The sequence below is a fragment of the Castor canadensis genome, chromosome 16 (genome assembly GCF_047511655.1).
Source record: "Castor canadensis chromosome 16, mCasCan1.hap1v2, whole genome shotgun sequence".
Lineage (NCBI taxonomy): Eukaryota > Metazoa > Chordata > Mammalia > Rodentia > Castoridae > Castor > Castor canadensis.
This window is the reverse complement of record NC_133401.1, coordinates 7,834,528-7,854,652: the sequence shown is the minus strand read 5'-3', so window position 1 is coordinate 7,854,652 and position 20,125 is coordinate 7,834,528. Positions and strand designations below refer to the sequence as shown.

Sequence of the window (20,125 nt, the reverse complement as noted above, 5' to 3'; positions counted from 1 at the left end):
TGCTAACAAGATCATGTTGTATGCAGAACAGAGGATGGTAAGCTAGTAGAAGAATGATCAGCAGGAATCCTAAGTGCCAAATGACTCACATATGAGAGATAAAAAGAATGAGGTTTTCACTTACTACAATGTGTTCTGTATAATAATTTGAAATCACAGGGCTGGTGGAGTGGCTCAAGTGGCAGAGCACCTATCTAGCAAGCATGAGGCCCAATACTGCCGAAAAAGAAAAAAAAAAAAAGAAAAAAAAAAAAAACCTAAGTACAAGTTGGAATCATAGAAATTTTCTACTAAAATTAGAAATTAATGATAATGAAAAGGGTACATCTGCCTGAAATTTTTAAAGTAAAATTAAATAAACCTTAGGTAACACAGAAATAAAATCCCAAATCTTTGTTTTTTAAAAAACCATGGGTTAAAAAAATACATGTGTCTATAAAGTATAACATTAGTGTTAAGAACAACATTCAAAAACTAAAACACAGTGGTAAAAATAAAAGAAAAAAGTCATTAAAAGTCCTAGTCAAGCTGGGCACTGGAGGCTCTCGTCTATAATACTAGCTACACTAAGGAGATCAGGAGCATCGCTCTTTGAACCCAGCTTGGGCAAATAATTCGTGAGACCCTATCATGGCAGAATTAGTTACAATATGGTACTGGGTTTGAATTCAGAGCTTTGGCTTGCTAGCTAGGCATTATATCACTTGATTCACACCTCCAGTCTTTTCTGTGTGGGTTATTTTGGAGATGGGGGCTCACTTTTTGCCCAGGACGGCCTCGATAGTGAACCTCCTATCTTACACTTTCCAGTCCACTGGGATGACAGGAGCATGCCACATGTCCAGCTTTTTTCCATTTTAATGGGGTCTTACGATGGGTGCTGGTGGCTCACACCTGTAATTCTAGCTATTCAGGAGGCAGAGATGAGGAGGATCAGGGTTCAAGTCAGCTCAGGCAATTAGTCTGTGAGACTCTATCTCAAAACAACTCTTCATAAAAAAAGGCTGGTGAAGTGGAGTGGCTCAAGGTATAGGGTGTAGGCCCTGAGTTCAAGCCCCAGCACTGCAAAAAAAAAAAAAAACCAAAAGAAATGGGGTTAGGCCTACAACAGCAATTCTCCTGATTTCAGTCTCTCACATAGTCTGGGATGATAAACGCACACCCATTGCACCCAACTATTGGTACAGATGGGGTCTTGTGAACCTCCCTCCCTGGCTGGTGTTGAACTGCAATCCTCCAGTCAGCCTCCTGTGAGCCAACAGCACTTAGCTGGATTTTTTTAAATTAGTAAAATAGATAAATTGTGTTTAATCAACGAAAACGAGCCTGGAGTGGTGGTACCTGAGTGTAATCCCAGCTTCTCTGGAGGCTGAGGCAAGAGAATTGAAAGCTTTAGCTAGTCTGGGAAATTTAGCAAAACTCTATCTCAAAATAAAATATAAAAGGGCTGGAGATATAGCTCAGGGGTACAGTGCTTGCATAGCATTTCTGATGTCCAGGATCAAAAACAAAGAACAAGCATAGAAATAAGAAATGAAAAAGTAAGCCAGGCATGGTGGCAGAAGACTGTAACCCCAGCAATCAGGAGGCAGAGGCAGGATTGCTACTTTGAGGGCAGCCTGGGATACACAGTTAAGATCCTGTCCGAAAAAGCAGAGACAGAACAAACAAGAAATGACAAAGTGAAATACACAAAGTGAAATAATCATGAATACAGAGGATAACTGGAAAAATAACAGCTCTTAAAATTTAAAACACAGCTAAAATGGCTTTTTTTTTCAGGAAAATATTAACTGACCATCAAAAAATATGTAATGTTTAAATAGATCAATTACCAAAGTGCAAATAGAGAATGTGGTTGGACTTATCATTCCCTTCTCCCAAGAAAAAGAATTTAAAAAGTTTCCTAGGTTGGAAAGATAAGCCAACCTACTTCTGTTTCAACTGAGAACTTCCAAACTGTGTTCATAAAGTGATACTGCACTAAAGAAAGATGGCTTACAAAACAAAAACACAGCAATTTTCTCCTTAACGGCACATTGAAAGACACACTTATTTCAGACTAGGAATGCTCAACTTGTATGGAACAGTCCTTCTATTCTATGATGATCTACTTCACTGAGAAAACAGCAATAAAAAACATGCTGTCTTCTCTCCAGCACCGACCAACCTACCTGAATGCATAACTGCACTGCCCTCCCCTCTGCCACCTCAGTCTTAAAGACACTGATCCCACAATTACGCCCTCTCTAAATCAGTGACTTCTACTTGCAGAATGATTTCCTGAGCACACAAATGTGCTCTAATATATCATAAAATGCACTGCTTACAATCCATGTCCCCAGTGTAACTACCAACCCTGTCTCCCAGCTTCCCTTCATACCTAATTCCTCCAAACAGTTGTCTTATACTCACTTGCATCTCTGCCTCACACCTGCACCTCTCTTATTACACCTCACTCCTCTCTGGTTTTCATCTTGACTCTACTGAAACTTATTCTTGACAAAGTCACCAGCATTCTCCATTTAGTAGAACCTGGGGTCAATTCTCAGTGCTCACTCTCTACTTCCTCCAAACAGAAACATTTACTTTTGCTTTTTTTTTTTTATTTCAATGGCTGCTCCTTTGGTGGTACTAGGATTTGAATATAGGGCTTCATGCTTGCTAGGAAGGCACACTACCACTTGAGCCATTCTGTCAAATTTGGTTGTGTGTGTGTGTGTGTGTGTGTGTGTGTGTGTGTGTGTTGGGTATATTTGAGATAGGGTTTCACAAAGTGCTTGCCCTGGTTGGCTTCAAACTGTGATCCTCCTAATCTCTGCCTTCTGAGGGTTACAATTACAGGCCTGAGCCTTTGGCACCTAGCTAGGCTGCTCCTTCTTTATATTCTCTGTGAACCCGCAATTCAAAGACCTAAATGGCAGAAGGCTCCATGAGTCAGCTCTCAGGCCTGTTCTCCTTACCTTCTTTCTTCTACTTGGCATGCCTTCCTATGTCACTACATCCAAACCCATGGATATACATTCCAACCATAAAAGTGAAGACACTCAAATGTTTACCATGCCTTAATGTCTTCCTGGCTCTAGAAGTACTTATACAATTGCCTACTCACACCTCAAACTGGATGAATAATAGACATCTCAAACTCAAAATAACCAAAACAAACTCTTAAGATGAAACTTCTAACCTGCTCTTCCTCAGTAAATTTTGCTTCAGTTCACTCAGCTGTTCAAGCCAAAACTCTTCTTCCTCATTTTGTTCTCTCCACTCTTTACCACTTAAATGACTCATAATCCATTGGCATTTTTAAAAAACATTTTTGAGACAGGGTGTTGATATGCAGCCCAAACTGGCCTTAAACTTTTTTGGCAGTACTAGAGGGTTTGTACTCAGGGCTTCATGCTTGCTAGGAACTCTACCACTAGAAACATTCCGACAGATGCTGGCCTTGAACTCATGATCCTCCTGCATCAGCCTCTGAGTGCCAGGATTACAGGTTTGCACTACCAAGCTCAGTTTAAGAAATCTTTTCTAACAAGTACAATGAGAGATGAAAAGAGGACAAAAGCAGAGATTACAGCAAGGGCTTACTGTACTTCAATCTATTACATTAATATTTCCCCTAAGTGAGAAAGTAAATAAATGGAAAAGGCAAATGGGACTCATATTCTGGCTAGAATTTATGGGAAAAGTTGAAAACAGAATGTGCCTTTCACCATAATTTAAAGACTTCCCATCCTACACTATTCTCTATCCCCTTATTCTGCTTATTTTCCTTCATAGCACTCTTTTATTACTTGATAATGTACTTTGAATTTACTTATAGTTACTAGATTTCTTATTACAAGGCAAATTCCATGGAGATAAGAACTTTACTGGTCTTATTTACCAGTGTATTGACAATGCCTAGAGTAATGACCAGTTCAGAAGTTGACTATCTGTTTAGCTATCTAGCTACCTTTGACTACCCCCAGAACCCTCAAAGGGGAGAAAAATTGCAAAAAAAAAAAAAAAAAAAGAAGTTTGGTAAATGGGATGAAGAAGTAGTTCTTTTAGTGCACCAACCTAAGACCTTAATTTGCTTCCCAGGCTTCAGAAATTTCCCCTTGGGCAATGGACCTCTAAAGAGGGCTTTCAAAACAACATCAGAAAGAATGTCTCCTCCCCAGCTAGCTGGGTGGTTTCCCCTAGCTGGACTGGTTCACTGACCTGAATATCGCCTTCTTCCCTTCTTCACAACTTTCCATGGCTCTTTTCCTTGCTCCAGTAAGGAAATCACATCTGGTTTAGAAATGAAGTATCCTGCTTAGAAGAAAAGAAACATAAGCTGATATGGAGCTAAAACATAAATTTAAAATTACTTCAGTTCATCCTGGTGAAATTGGTAATAAACTGTAGGTCAGAATGGCAACTGATATGATAAAAGCTTTAAAACAAAGAGATAAAGATGGTTTAAAAATATTGACATAAAAGTTGCAGAATAAATAGAGATTAGAGAGGGAAGGAAAAGGTGTCTTTAAAACTTATATTCATAGAAGAGCAGGGCATGGCAGTGTACAACCATAATTCCAGCTAATTGAGAGGTGGAGAGGTAGAAATAGGAGGATTATGGTGTGAAGCCAGCCTAGGCAAAAACAATTAGCAAAACGCGTATCAAAAAGAAACAAAGAAAGAAACCAGGCATTGGCATATACCTGTAAGTTCAGCTACTCAGGGGACAAAGGCAGGATCACAGTGTGAAGTCAGTTCAGATGAAAGTGCAAGGACCTGAGAAATACTAAAAGGCAAAAGAACTGGGATATGGCTCAAGTGATAGAGGGCTTGCCTAGCAAATGCAAGGCCTCCAGTTCAAACACATTACCCCCTTCACTCCCAATTTATATTCATCCAAGTGTTCCTTTTTCATAGGCAACAGCATTTGAGATCACAGACCACCTGGCTCAAATCCTGCCTTTGCTACATCACAATTGCATGACTCTGAACAAGGTGAACTTCTACGCTGTATTTTCCTCATCTATAAAACAGTGATAATAACACTGCCTATCCTACAAGATAACTGTGAAGACTACATGAAGATATATTTATACCTAAACATTGCCTAACAGCACCATGTATAGTTCATTCAATATAAGTAGTGTTCTTTTGCTGAGGAAAAGAAGAAACTTCCCAAGAGACATTTACTGCTATTTCATACAATGTTATAGACAAAGCTCTTGGATTTTTAGTTTTCAATTGCAAAAGTAGGTAAAACTGTGCTTGTTTGATTTTATGTTGAATTATTAACAAAAGGAATGAGTTATCCTGAATTGTAAATAAATCCTGGTGACCCAACTTATCACTATATAACGCATAAATATTCTTTTGATAGTCAAAGGAAAACCAAGAAATAGGGTGTAGTTGTTTTCCTTACATATATAACAACAAATAGCAAAGTATCTAAAGCAATTCTGAGTTCAAAAACCAAATGAAATCTGTTTTCTTCAAAACTAGTGAGGCTATTCATCTCCTAGATTTCAAATTCAGTCCCTTCAAAGGGCCTGAGGGCCACTTACGAAGCAATGAATATATTTAAGAAAGATGCTCATTTCCAAGGAAAGGAAGCTCAAACCATTCCTTTAAGAACAGAGAGGAAGCTTAGCAGCAGTAGCTCAAGCCTGTAATTCTAGCTGTTCAGGAGGCAGAAATCAGGAGGATCACTGTTCAAAGCCAGCCTGGGCAAAAAGTTCTTGAGACACTATTTTGAAAATACCTAACACACACACACACAAAAAGGAGTGGTGGCCAGGCTCAAGGTGTAGGCCCTGAGTTCAAACCCCAGCACTGCCCAAAAAAAAAAAACAAAACATGGAGGAGAAAATCAAATAGTTTCTTGAAATATATTCTTGACATTTCCAGAGGAAAAAGCTCATGTTACAGAGAACAGTGTAAAACTTCTAAAGGCAAACAATCTTACCCAATGAGACCAAGTTGTGATAGTTCTCCAACATCACATCTCTGTACAAGTCCTTCTGCTCAAGGTCCAAATATTCCCACTCTTCCTGAGAGAAAACTATGGATACATCACTGAACATCACTGATCCCTGAAATAGCAAATCATATTATTACAATTGAAATGAAAGAAAATAAATTTTAAGACAGGAGAAAAGATGGAAGGAACCGGAGCTAGCCAACAGGTTTGAACTGAGTTAGGAAAGGATTGTGCCTCAAGTGCCTATGCATTCTTGAAAGATCCTGTGGCTATAAACACAGCCTCTTATATACTTTGACGTACCTCAACAATTCAAACATATCTAGGAAAGAAAAAGAAATAATCCAGTTGGGTATGGTGTTATATTCCTGCAATCCCAGCACTTGGGGGGACTCAGGCAGGAGGATTGTGTGTTCAAAGTTAACCTGGCTTCATAGCAAGACCCTGTCTGAAAACATATCAGTGTTCCAATTAAATGAAATACTGAATACAAATAAAGTTTCTGCCAGCTAAATGTGTACCTCAAAACTCAAGGAATTCGAGTTCTACTCTTTTTCTCTTAAAGACCAGATTTTTTAAAAAACGTTCCCTATGATATCTCTTTCCTAGAAGAGGATCTGAATACAATTAAAGAATTTCTTCCACATTTACTGTACAAGAAGATTATATGATAAGCATTTTTTCCTTGTTATGACACATTCTTGGATTTTTTGTTTTTATTTATTTTTGGTGCTGGAGATCAAACCCAGGGCCTTTTCATGCTAAGCAAGTACTCTACCACCAAGCTACGTCCCCAGCTTTTGAAAGATGTGTTCATGAACAAATACGAGTATACTAGTATAGGTAACAGATGTATGATACTTAATCACTCTTCTATATTTAGGTATTCTGAACAAAATCTTAAATCCTCAATTCTCAGTCTCTTTGATTACTTCCACATCCAGATTACCTTACCTGCTATGACTTTTCATCCTCCCTTTATGCATTCTTTCTTCATTAAATTAGATGATAAATAGATGTAGCATGATTCAGAAGCACAAAGATATCATCCCAAATCAGTAGCATATCCTGGCCAACTACAAACAGAATCCTGTTCCTGGTGTGCAATCCTTTTAGGAACTCCCAGAGAAAATCCTAGGTCTCTCTGAGTGCATGCTGCAGCCACATCCCTACATAGTCCTAAAAGCCTCAAAAAACATAAGACCTGTCTCACCACAGACTAACACTGAGGCCAATCAATAGCAAACCTTATGTTACACAGTTGGAAAACTCAAGTCTAGAAAAGTTCAGAGTACTGTTATGAGTAGTTAAATGGCTCATCCTCTTTCATCAGCTTAGAAGAGAGGGTCAAATATGTCCCTCAAGTAACTGATTTCTGTTCCATTGCAGCTTTTAGCAAACTAAATAAATATATAGACACGCTGATTTGTTCTATGACTGCATGAACAATGACAGAAAAGACTAAGACAATGACTGTGTTACCTGGTTTTATCCTTCATTGGATCTAAAACAACTGGGAGAAGGTTCCTGAGAGGGAGTTGATAGACAGGAAGTTTCAGGACAAAGAAATGTGCCTAAGACCTTAACATGACAGTATTGCTAGAAGAAATGAATAGTAACCTACCTGGGCCATGGTTTAGAAATGTAAGACTGGTCAACCCTCCTTTGGGTTTATTTGACAGGAAAAGCACAGGTCCACAGAGGCCAGACCTAGGGAGAGAGAACAAGTTCATGAGATAAGATAGGCTTCAGAAGTTGCCAAATGACTTGAGTTAATATGACCTTTCCCCTCATCTGATCACCACACACACACACACACACACACACACACACACACACAGAGAGAGAGACAGAGAGAGAGAGAGAGAGAGAGATTTGAAGAAGCCTAGACTAATACAATCTCCTGAAACAATCATCTAAACCAGAGTCTCATGGCTATAATCCTAGCTACTCAATAGGCACAGATCAGGAAGATCAGGGTTCAAGTCAAGGTGGTGTGATAGTTGCCCTGTAACTTGAAAAACTTTTTTAAGAGCCTGGCAATGAGTTTGCAAGACACTATCTCTAAAAAATCCCTTCATAAAGAATGGGCAGATGGATTGGCTCAAGGTGTACACCTTGAGTTCAAACCACAGAAACACACAAAAAGTGTCTCACAATCCTGCTTGGATTCACCAAACATAAATAAAAACTTGTAAGTACCAAGCCTGGCAGCCATTACCACTACAAAACTGCAGCACAGCAGCTTGGTTTGCCTGTACCAAGGACAACTTCCAAAAGCCTGTGGGCTCATCTCTCTTCCCTTTACCCAATCACAATCATCACATTGCTTTCCTGCCATTCTCTTTCTTACAACTTAGGCTGAAGAGATGTGGGTAGTAATTGGTAGCTAGACACATAGCTATTTATCAAGAACTTCCAAGTGATAGATGTTTTATATACATTAAGTACATATATATACAATTGCCCTTAGAATAATATTCTATCCATGTAATGGATCAGAATAATCACTCTAAAAAAAGTGAAATCAGCCTGGTGCCTGTGGCTCACACCTATAATCCTAACTACTTGAGAGGCTGAGATTGGGAAGATCAAGGTTCAAGGCCAATCTAGGTAAGTAGTTCTTGAAAGTACCCTTGCCAAAAATAACCACAGCAAAAGGGACTGGAGATGTGGATCAAGTGATAGAATAGTTGCCTAGCAAGCACAAGGCTCTGTGAGTTCAAACCCCAGTCTCACCAAAACAAACAAAGAAATCTAATGAAGTTCTTCTGCCTAACATTTCTAAATGTTAATCTACTACTCCTTGTACAATTTCTCTTTAACTGTTATTAGAAATCTGTACTTAGGAGTAATCTTGGACCATTTAAACAAGCAAAAAGATTTTTTTTAAAGCATAATTAGCTTGGAATTTTCATTTTTCTCCATCTATAGGAGGTTAATGGGAAGTTACCAAAATTACAACACAATAATAGGTAGTGTTCATGAAGTATTTATGCATTTATCAGACAGGATAAATGAGACAGGGAAATTATATTTTAATCAATATTTAAAGGGCCATACTCTGACATTGGGAACACGGAGAACCAGAGCAGCTGGCCCCCTCCCATCTTTTAGGTGCCAAATTACAGAAACTGGGAGACAAAGAGGAGCTACCTAATTCTGCTTCCCTCTTCCAGCTGTTAAGGAGCTGCAAGGATCCTTGGATGGGTGGAGAAATGGCTAGGAAATAAAAGTTCTAAGTCATCCAATAGTCTCGGATTTAGGGTGTGATTTGGAAGGGTGACCTCTCCCTGTCAGCCATCTCAGCCACCAGGAACCACGTGTATTCCACCAGCTCTCCACTGTAAAACTAAGAGTTGGGAGCCACCATTTTGAGTCTTTGCTCCCATTTCCTCTGTGGGGAACAGGAAATATCTCCCCATCCCCCCCCCGAAACTTATCCTGTTATACTAAAATAAATCCAAGGATTTAAACTTTGGATTAAACTAAAACTTTCACCTTGTGAGACTCCTATTTGAGAGACACAAGGAAAGCAAGGACCTGTGACTTTGTGTGGAAGCTGGGAAGCTTTGGGAGCCCCCTCATCCTGCCCTCTGGCAGCGACACACTAAGTTTTATGCATAGGTGTGTAAAGCTCATAAAACTAATGGAAAGCATGAGTTTTCCATCCTCATTCTGGATACTAGTTACGAGGTGGCTTTACATTCTTCAATACAGAAACTGTAACATTCAGTAGTGTGCTGTCAAAGTGTGCTTAGCTCATCTGGATAAGTAATGCCTATAAGTTAATCATTAAAACATTTTTGATTAAAAAAAAACAGTGGCAAGTATTTACCAAATGGCTATTCTCAGGCACTAGAGAGGATGGCTAGCTATCAGTTCAATGGTCAAGACATCTCAACAGAAGCAAGCAAATGTTCCTACATCCTGAAAAACAAATAGCATTTCACAGAAGAGGTAATGCTCGCTCGCTTTGACCCTGACTTTACCCGGGCAACAGCAATTCATTCTAAGCCCCTTTCTTACGCGTTCGGCAGGACCGTTAAAGGGGGCGGTCAACCTCCACGCCTCTCCAGGAGGCCAGCCCTGCCTGGCTCCATTAGGACCCACGGCCACAGGCGCGCCTGCGCCCCCTGTCCACCACCCACACGTAACCACAGTGCCGCAGGAGGGCGGGTTCTTGGACCCCTCCGGGTACCCAGGACAGGCCAAGGTCGCGGACGCCGGGGTGGGATCGCAGTCCAGCGCTTCCTGGGGGACATTCTTGCTCTGAAACCTGCGGGTTGGCCCCTCCAGAGCCGCAAGCAGTCCGCGCGCGCAACGTTCCAAGTCGTTCGGTTCCCACGTTCTTACCCCGGCTCGGGTCTCCTCAGCCTTCTTGCTCGGAGCCTTTTCTATGGCGCTCAGGTGGTAACTGGAGGCCATTTCTCTGCTTCTGGGGCCGTAGTGACTCCACGGCAGAACACCTCAGGCTCAGAGTCACACGCTCCCCGGCCACGGCGAGACACTAGACCCAGTGCGGCCACGCAGACGCGTGGCAGTCGCGACCTCCCATCCGCACGGTCCCGGTGTCACACTCAGTCCCGCCACGCCCACAGACACACAGTTACGCCCTTCTCACACACACGGCCCCGAGGCGCGGGGCTCCCAACAAGCTTCGGGGCCACAGTCCGTCCTCCTCCCCCTCCTTACCCCCCGATGCGCAGCGTCTTTACTACCGGCGGCCAGGATCCCCGCTCAAATCCGAACGGTTCACCTGCTGCCCGGACCACGCCTCAGGGTGACGCCCAACGGAAGCGAAGTCGCCACGGACGGACACAGGTCAAAGGCCGAGGGGCCTAACGGGCCACGCGCGAGGCTTGCTGGGAAGGCCAAGCCAACGCACCCAGTGCGCAGGCGCGGCCCTGCCCAAAGGGCGGAGCATCCGGCGGCCGGCTCTCTAGCCCCGCCCCAGCGAGGGTGGGCCGTGCCGCCTTTTGTCTCGGAAGTGTCGGTTGGACCCGGAGGGGGACTGGGACAGATAGTGGTTTTATGGAGATGCTGTTAAGTGTGACACAACGTGGCGCCAAACCGGGTTCTATGTCTGTGGACGGCGCTGTGTTGTCTGTCTGTAGAGTGGCTCTGAATGGGACTCCTTAGTTTGTGAGTGCACAGGGCTGTGTTTCTGTGGGCGGGTGTTTAGCTGTGACTTGGTTTTGGTAAGATTTGTTTTCCTGCTCGGGTCTTCCCTGGAGACGGGGGCGGTGGGGTGGTGAGAGTTACTCAGGGGTGCCTGAGAAACTCGCGCCTCATTATTTCCAGGGTGTTCTTGGGGGCTCTGTGAGGACGTTTTGGATGTTAAAGTAAATTCCAGTTGTGGAATACTTGTTTTGCTTCTGTCCCAGAATTTTGTTCACAAGATTTTGAGACAAATTTACTTATATAAAGAAAAAAAAAAAAAAACTAAGCTAAAGTACACACTGCAGATCAGATTAAAAAAAATAAAAACTCTAAAAGAAGCACTACACTGGAGGTCACATGTCCAGTTTTTATGGCAGTCATCAGAGTGTTGATGTTAGTCCTACTCCTTCCACATGTCAGGTGGAGGGAATTTTTGGCCTGTGTTGAACAGATTGGGCTGTTATTTTAGGGGGACTGCACTGACTACAGGTTTAGGGGACCCTGCTGTATGTCATGAGCCATCTGTTAATGTCAACAATCTGGGATGTGATCCCTTATCAACATCTGAGCCATGATTCTTGGCTATTAGGTTTCCTAACTGCACACTTAGTCCCCATAAATATTTATCTGTGTTCTTTGATGATTTTTGTCAGGATTTTTACTACTAAGGTAACTGAGTCATGTTCATTAAAGAGTTGGTTTAGGTTGGGATTAACAATGAGGACAGCCATGTAAGGACCAGACCTGCTCCCCTCTTCCAAATGGCTTACTAGAAACTCACCACTCAACCCCAAATACTGACAAAGAGACAATTGTTAACAATTATCAGGGGACAACTAATCTCCCCTGATGGATGCCAAGGACAGTTGGGCAGACAGTGACCTAACTATGATTTATCTTTCTTGGTTGCCCAGCAACCAAGTATTCCTTAGTGACCTTCCTGGTAGTTTTCCATTAGCCCTCTATATCTAGCCCAAGCCTGTGTGTGGCAATGGACTCTAGCTCTCTTGCTGGGGTCTCCTCCACAGGGCTCCTGCATAAACAATAAACCCTGTACTGGTGTTTGAGCCATGTCTCTGTCTCTTCTATGCTTCTTATTTTCTAACAGTTTAGGTAAAATTTTCTAGATGACCTCATGGTTAAACAACTGTTGTCTTGTGTGATTCTAATACAGTTGGTACCCTATATGTGTCTGTGACTGGGCTATTTGGGTTTACTAAAACTGTTCTTTACCCCTACAACTGATAAAAATCTAAGGTTTTACTTCAAGAACAACAGATAAACTAATATGTATATATAACTTCTATAGAGCTATGATGCTATCCTTATATGAAATAAATTTATGTTTTTCAAGTATTTCAAGCCTTCTAAAATACAAAATTTAGGTAAACATAGTAACAAAAAGTTAGTGGTGCTGATACACTGTTAGTTGCTAAATGGTCCATCAAAATTTTAGCCATGGCTCTTTTAAGTTTTTGTCATTACACTTCTGATCCTTCTGGGGCATTTATAATCAATTCCATAAAAAATGACTCTAATAACTACTTATGTGTCAACCAGGTTAGCTTTTTAGACATCTGCTTTTGTTGGATTTTGTTTTGTATTGCCCTTGTCTAAAAGCCCATTGCCTAAGAGCCACTCCTTCTAAGCCTCTTTGTTGCTTCAATTTGGCCCAAAGGGTCTATTTGGCACTCCCACCTGATCTGCTTGTTATTCCCTCCTGACATGGGACCAAAACCAACCAAACAAACAAAATCCAGAAAAGAGTAAATCCTCACAATGAAGAAAGAAAATGACCAATCAAGAAAAATCTTCAGTCCACAGCCATCCACCCTAAATGTGTCCAATCTCATCTGGTCTCAGAAGCTAAGCAGGGTTGGGCCTGGTTATTACTCAGATGGAAGACAAATCTTCAAAAGAGACTGCTTAGAGACAGTTTAGAGAGAAGGGGGAATGCCATCAAAGTTCAAATGGAGTCACTGGTGCCAGACCTCTCAAAAACAACCAAGGCCACTGAGAGGATCGAGGAAGTAGTTCTTATACACGCGTGGCTATCTGGCATTAAAGCCCTTCTAGATAGAATACAAACTCCTATTTTTAGATAGGGTCCTCTACTTAGAGACAAAAATGACTATTTTTTACTAGCTCTAAACATGTCCTTTGATACTTAAAAATGGTAGTTTTAACTTCTTAAAACAATGAGTTTTCTTGAACATATATACTGATAGTGTATTGTTGCCATGGTAATGCTACTTAGTTAAAAAAAAAAAAGATACTGTCTGGGTAAGAGAATAAAATGTCCCCTTTAGAGGGGCCCTTTTGTTATTGTCTATCCCCATTACAGTTAAGTAACAAAAATTGCTCCCTGGATCCACCACAGCCAAATAAAGCCAGTCTTTCCCAAGTGGGAGTACATCCCTGACCCAGCCTCATCATCCAAGATCACCCTTTGAACACCTATGCTCTTCCTCGGCAGGACTCCACTTCCCAGGAGACAACAGTGGACCACAAGCAACAGGACAACAGCCCTGCTCTAGTCACTCAGAAAGCTGACTAGGCTACACATGGAGGAAGCTCAAACATGGGATGCACTCCTGCTCTCCTCTACACACTTGGACCCTTACCAACTTGCCTTTTCAAGGTTTCTCCCTTGTGTTAAATGTTATAAGGGAGCCATTGTTGGGACCTCCACCCAGCCATACTTTGTATCACGCACCCACCAATAGGTCAGATGTTAAATTGGCTCCTATGCTCCCAGGTTAACGAGGTTACTGATAAATGATGCTAAAAGTCCCAAAGTAAAGAAAACAATACAGACTGCATTTGCCATAAAAATGGGGTGATGGGGCTTATCCTAGGAGCCTGCTTAATATTACCCTGCCTGGTCCTCCTGGTAATGTGGTCTATCAGGACCATTACAGAGGCCACTCTGAAAAAATAGATGGATAGATAGATTCTATAAAGATATAAGTCCCTAGATCAAGATAATGCTCTTTGACCGTAGGTGGATCTGAGCATCAAAGGTGGAAATGATGGAGCAGGGAGGAGGGCCAGAAGAGAAACAGGCTACGTTCTGGTAATGAGGCAGAGGGAAGGGATGGGATGGCAAAGCAAAGGGATAAAACTTAAAGAATTGAAACATGAAGGTCACATAGCACTGGGGAACCGAAATAGCCAATGAAGTCACATGCAGCCATATGTGGGTTGAGCTTTGCTTTTTGCTTCTGTAACCTGCTTGCAAAGGTATATAAGGTGAGACCTCTTTGTTCTCGGGGCTCGGGCTTTGGACACAAGTTGTCTGGGTCTGTGTTGGCACAATAAAACATTGCTTCCTGCTAAACTCCCTCAGTGTCCTATATCTCAGCTTGAGATTCCTGCAACAATACAGAGTGATAGGCACGGATCTAGTTTCAGTTTTCTGCAGGCAGATAACCACTTTTGCCAGCAACCTTTTTTTGAAGAGGCTGTTTTTTCTCCATCGTATGTTTTTGCCACCTTTGTCAAAGATAACGTGGGTGTAGCTGCATGGGTGCATATCTGGGTCCTCTATTCTGTTCCAATGGTCTTCATGTCTGTTTTTGTGCCTGTACCATGCTGTTTTTATTGCTATTGCTTTGTAATATAGTTTGAAGTCAGGTATTGTGATTCCTCCAGCATCGCTCTTTTTGCTGAGTATTGTCTTAGCTATTAAAGGTCTCTTGTGTTTCCAAATGAACTTTAGGGTAGATTTTTCAATTTCTGTGATGAATGTCATTGGGATTTTGATGGGAATTGCATTAAACATGTAGATAGCTTTTGGTAGTGTAGCCATTTTTACTATGTTCATTATACCAATCCATGAGCATGGGAGATCTTTCCACCTTTCTGGAGTCTTCTTCAATCTCTTGCTTCAGAGATTTGTAGGTCTCCTTGTAGAGGTCATTATCATCCTTTGTTAAGTTTACTCCTAGGTATTTGATCTTTTTGAGGCTATTGTAAATGGAATTGTTTTCCAATATTCTTTCTCAATTTGTTCACTGTTGGTGTACAGAAAGGGTACTGATTTTTGCAAGTTGATTTCATATCCTGCTATTTTGCTGAAGTTGTTTATGGTGTTTAGGAGTTTTGTTTTTGTCTTATTTATTTTTTATTTATTCATATGTGCATACATTGTTTGGGCCATTTTTCCCACTCCCACAACCCCCTCCCCTCTAGGAGTTTTTAGATAGAGTTTTTTGGGTCCTTGAAGTATAGGATCATGTCATCTGTAAATAGGGGTACTTTGACTATTTCTTTACCTATTTGTATTCCTTTTATTTCTTCTTCTTGCCTTATTGCTCTGGCTAGGAATTTCAGGACTATGTTGAATAGGAGTGAGGAGAGTGGATATCCTTGTCTCATTCCTGACTTTAGGGGGAATGGTTTCAGTTTTTTCCCATTAAGTATGATGTTGACTATAGGTTTGTCATATATAACCTTTATAATGTTGAGATACATTCCTCCTATTCCTAGTTTTCTTAGAGCTTTTATCATGAAATGGTGTTGAATCTTATCAAAGGCTTTTTCTGTATCTACTGAGATGATCAGGTGTTTTTTGTCTTTGCTTCTGTTAATGGGCGGTATTACATTTATTGATTTGCATATGTTGAACCATCCCTGCATCCCTTGGATGAAGCTGACTTGGTCATGGTGAATAATCTCCAATATGTTGTTGGCTTCAGTTTGCCATTATTTTATTGAGGATTTTTGTATCAATGTTCTTTAAGGAGATTGGCCTGTAATTCTCCTTTTTGGATGTGTCCTTGTCTGGCTTAGGGATAAGTGTAATACTGGCTTCACAGAATAAGTTAGGCAGTTTTCCTTTCCTTTCTATTTCATGGAAGAATTTAAAGAGAGTTGGTATTAGTTCTTCTTTAAAGGTCTGGTAGAATTCAGAAAATCCATCATGTCCTGGACTTTTCTTTTTTGGAAGACTATTGCTGCTTCAATTTCATTATGTGTTACAGAACTGTTTAGGTGGTTAATATCCTCTTGGTTCAGTTTTGGATGATCCTGAGTATCTAGAAATTTGTCCCTTTCTTCAAGTTTTTCCAATTTGTTAGAATATAGGTTCTCAAAGTAGTCTCTGATGATTCCTTGGATTTCCTTGGTGTTTGTTGTTATCACCCCTTTTTCATTTCTGATTTTACTAATTACAGTCTTTTCTCTCTTCATTTTAGTTAGATTTGCCAGGGGCTTGTCAATCTTGTTTATTTTTTCAAAGAACCAGCTTTTTGTTTTGTTGATTCTTTGTATGGATTTTTGGTTTCTATTTCATTAATTTTGGCCCTTATTATTTCTCTCCTGCTTGTTTTGGGTTTTGTTTGTTCTTGTTTTTTAGGAGTTTGAGATGTAGCATTAGGTCATTTATTTAAGATCTTTCTGTCCTTTTAATATATGCAATCCCAGCTACTTAGGATCGGAGGTATGCGTATTGTGTGGCAGGGGAGGCTGTTCTTTCTGTGCATTGTAGGATGCCTAAAAACTCAATCGCTGGAAGCATGGTTCAAATGGTAGAGTGCCTGCTTCCCAAGCACAAGGTCCTGAATTCAAACCTCAGTACCGCCAAAAATAAAAACAAAACTCCTCAATCTGCTGATTAAAAGGAGAATGTGTTACAACTATCGTTTATAAAAGGAAGATTGGAACGTGTACCTGCTTTATATATAGTTATATCACTACTACATTTCTTATTTGCTACTCTCTTTTCCTTTATGTGGACTGAATTATAATTTGGGTTAAGGTTTCTGCATATGTTCAAGAATTCAGATGGAGATGGAGGCGGTACAGACATCACCCAGCACATTTTCAGTTGAATGAGGAATAGCTGTTAGTTTAGGGTTGCACCCTTGCTACAGTGGGAAACATCCATCTTTAAGAAGTAGAGGTTGGGTTGTCTTTTTGTCATGGGCACCGGCGCGTTCGTACCCGGAGTCTCCAGCGAAATGCGGGGCAGGGACTGTCCTGCCTCGCCGGCTGTTACGGTTTTAAACGTTAGTGGCACGAGGCAGCGGAACCGAGCAGTTGGATTGGCCGCACGCTTCAAGTTCTAGACTCATCCCCCCCCTCAGCCCCCCCCCCGTCCGAACGCCCTTCTGATTGGCTGAGGGCGAAAGTAACAAAGCTGACTCACCCTCCGGAATGGCCAATTGGAGGTGGTTTGGATTGTGACGTAATGGCGTTCTGAGAAATCGTTACAGAGCAAGAGAACTGGAACTGTGCTGTTAGGCAGGAGGAGGGGTTCAGACGCCCTAGTGGAGTGGAAGGAAAGAGTCACTTAGACCCGCGTCTGTCCGGCCGTGGCTACCCTCGTCGAGGTGGCATATAAATGTCCTGGGTCTTTGGCCAGGCCGTGTACCTCTCGCAGTTTCTTCTCCCAGCGCCTCGGGGGCGTTTATCAGTCAAATATTGCGACCGCCACATGTGGCATCTTTCCAAGTGAGCCGTTTCCGAGGGTCGGAGGGCCCCTTGGGGGATCGCGCAACGTACGGAGCAGGGCGGCGGTGCAGCAGGACCCGGCGGTGGATGCTGCGCTTCAAGGCGCTCCCGGTACCTAAAGATGAGGGGCTGACTCAAAGAATTTAATTTTGTCGTCTGCAGGTAAATGGATGGAACTGGAGAACATCATCTTAAGTGAAGTTAGCCTGGCTCACAAGGCCAAAAGCCTCATGTTTTCTCTCATGTGAAATATATTATGAAAACAGGTCACACTAAGGGGAGGTCACATACAAGGGAGGGTAAAAGAAGGAAGTGAAGAAAGTGAATCTGGTTGATGTACTCTCTATAAAAGAATGAATATAGACTTTTTAAGCCTGTTAAAATCGCCATAAGAAAGGGCTAAGGTAGAAAGGAGAAAAATAGAGGGGATGAGCCAGTTCAGGTTATAATACATATACACAAGGAAATGTCACAAGGAAACTCCCTGTGCGGCTATCTCAAGCAAAAATGTCATTTTTTTTTTCTTTTACACAATCGGAGACCAGGAGGACGGAACATGTCCTGCGTGGGGGGTTGGTGCCAGCGGGAGGGGGAGGAGGTGGGGAAAGGGTGTAGGAGGGTGAACACGATGCAAATAATGTGTACCGTGTATGTAAATGGAAAAATGGTATCTGTGAAACTGTTTCAGGAAGGGGGGAGTACTCCCCCATGACGGAGAATGGTGGAGGGGTGAATTCAACTATGATATATTTGATATATTGTAAGAACTTTTGTAAGCACCACAATGTACCAATAAAAAAAATGGAAAAACAAAAAAAAAGACGAGGGGCTGAGGTTCCCTCGGGAATCCTGCGAGTGGGAAGCGCCTCCATCTCCTTGGATGCGCGCTAGTGGTCCAAGGCCAGGACAGGGCGAGCCGAACCTCCGCTGCCACCGCCACGTTTGGCCACACCGCCGGGGCTCTGTCGCCCGCGCAGTATCCGCAGCCGCCCACATGGACTTCGTGGCTGCCGTGTCTGGTGTCCATCTGGAACCTCGCTGCGGTGCCAGTCGTGAGCGCGAGGTGACCAATGAGCGGGGTCCATCTGGAAGGACTGATCGCCATTGCCAAGAGCTTATTGTACCCATCCAGACCATTCGCTTGGTGTGCAGGGACAGTCTGGGGAATCCCGATGAGGATATGGGATCCAGCAACCACGTGCCCACCGAATCTGGGTCAAGTCCTTCCCACAGTCCGGAGGAGAGCGCTTCCGGGCGCTCAGGACGCGCCAATTGGCTTGGAAGATGCAGACCTTTTGGGGAAGATGCTGTTTAACTCATTCTCTGCTTGATTGTCCCCAGCTTTTAGAAGCCGCGGGGATCCCTAAACTGGCGCAGGGTCCTCCCCTCCCCTGGGCCGCTGCGCCGCGAGGCTAGGCACCCGGCTATGGTGGGGTCACCACACCTGGGGAGACGCTAGCGGCAGAGGATCAGATGGCCTATCTTTAACTTCCCTCGCTTGTGGGGTTGCAGCAAAGTGATTGAAAGCTAGGACAGGAGGCAGCACACTTTACACCGGGCCTTTTGGGGATGAATAAGGACTCTTTTTACTGGATGCCAGATACTTTTCAGGGCTTGCCAAGGTGTTCAAACCTTTTGTGTGTGTGTGTGTGTGTGTGTGTGTGTGTGTGTGTGTGTGTGTGTGTGTGTGTGTGCAGAACTAAGGTTTGAACTCAGGGCCTACACCTTGAGCCACTCCACCAGCCCTTTTCTTTGATTTTTTTTTTTCCAGATAGGGTCTCACAAACTATTTGCCCGGGGTTGGCCTCGAACCTTGATCCTCCTAATCTCTGCCTCCTGAGTAGCTAGGCTTACAGGCATGAGCAGCTAGTATGTGTCTCATTCTTTTTTCTTGATAGGTTAATTTTAAACATTTTTACTTTCAGTTATTTATATGTAGCTCAAGAATAAGAAACAGAAGAGCTTGGGGTTGTGACTCAAGTGGTAGAGCACTTGCTTAGCATGCAAGAGGCCCTGGGTTCAATCTTAAATACTGCACTAAAAAAAAAAAAAAAGAAATAAAAAATATAAAATATCCATCTAAAAATTGGCAGGTTTAGATTGAATTTTTAAAACTTCATATAGTAGAAAGTACTGGGTCTGAACCAAACAAAAGCCTGTTCATATTTGCAATTTAAAATAATTTGTGGAAAAAAAGTTTGACCTTGAAACTGTTCATATGCAAGTAATTCTGGGAATATTATCTTGTGCTGTACTGTTTCTCCCCCACCCCCAAATCCCCTTGGGGCCAAGGATTTTGCCCTTTTAAAAGCTCCTCTTGTGAGATTTGGTCATGACCACTGCTAGTGTGTCAATAGAAACCCAAGGAGCCATTTGCTACTTGCAGTGATGACATAACTTTTTTGGCTTTCCTAAGCTTGAGCCCAGAAGCTGGAGGGCAGTGAGGCAACAGAGACTCTATCTTTTTTTAAATTATTATTCATTTATTCATATGTGCATACATTGTTTGGGCCATTTCTCCCCCGGAGACTCTATCTT

At 42.3% G+C, this 20,125-nt stretch overlaps 1 protein-coding gene across 9 annotated transcripts in view; it reads right to left on the bottom strand.

Moving 5' to 3' along the window:
• LOC109678509 (uncharacterized) overlaps window positions 1-20,125 on the bottom strand; it is a 171,492-nt gene that overhangs the window by 78,061 nt on the left and 73,306 nt on the right. Inside the window, exons 1-4 of one of the 9 annotated variants that reach the window (XM_020154029.2) lie at window positions 10,664-10,800; window positions 7,593-7,678; window positions 5,954-6,080; window positions 4,210-4,302 (exon numbers count right to left, since the gene is read on the bottom strand). The exons of 5 other annotated variants lie outside the window; for them this stretch is intronic. In XM_020154029.2, the coding sequence (XP_020009618.1) occupies window positions 4,210-4,302; window positions 5,954-6,080; window positions 7,593-7,601 (229 nt within the window). In that variant the 5' untranslated portion in view covers window positions 7,602-7,678; window positions 10,664-10,800. Of the gene's footprint in view, window positions 1-4,209; window positions 4,306-5,953; window positions 6,081-6,757; window positions 6,766-7,592; window positions 7,679-9,806; window positions 9,870-10,324; window positions 10,460-10,663; window positions 10,801-14,059; window positions 14,088-20,037; window positions 20,049-20,125 lie in introns of those variants that run through there. 3 more of the 9 variants (XM_074058337.1, XM_074058338.1, XM_074058348.1) reach the window with 3 other exon arrangements.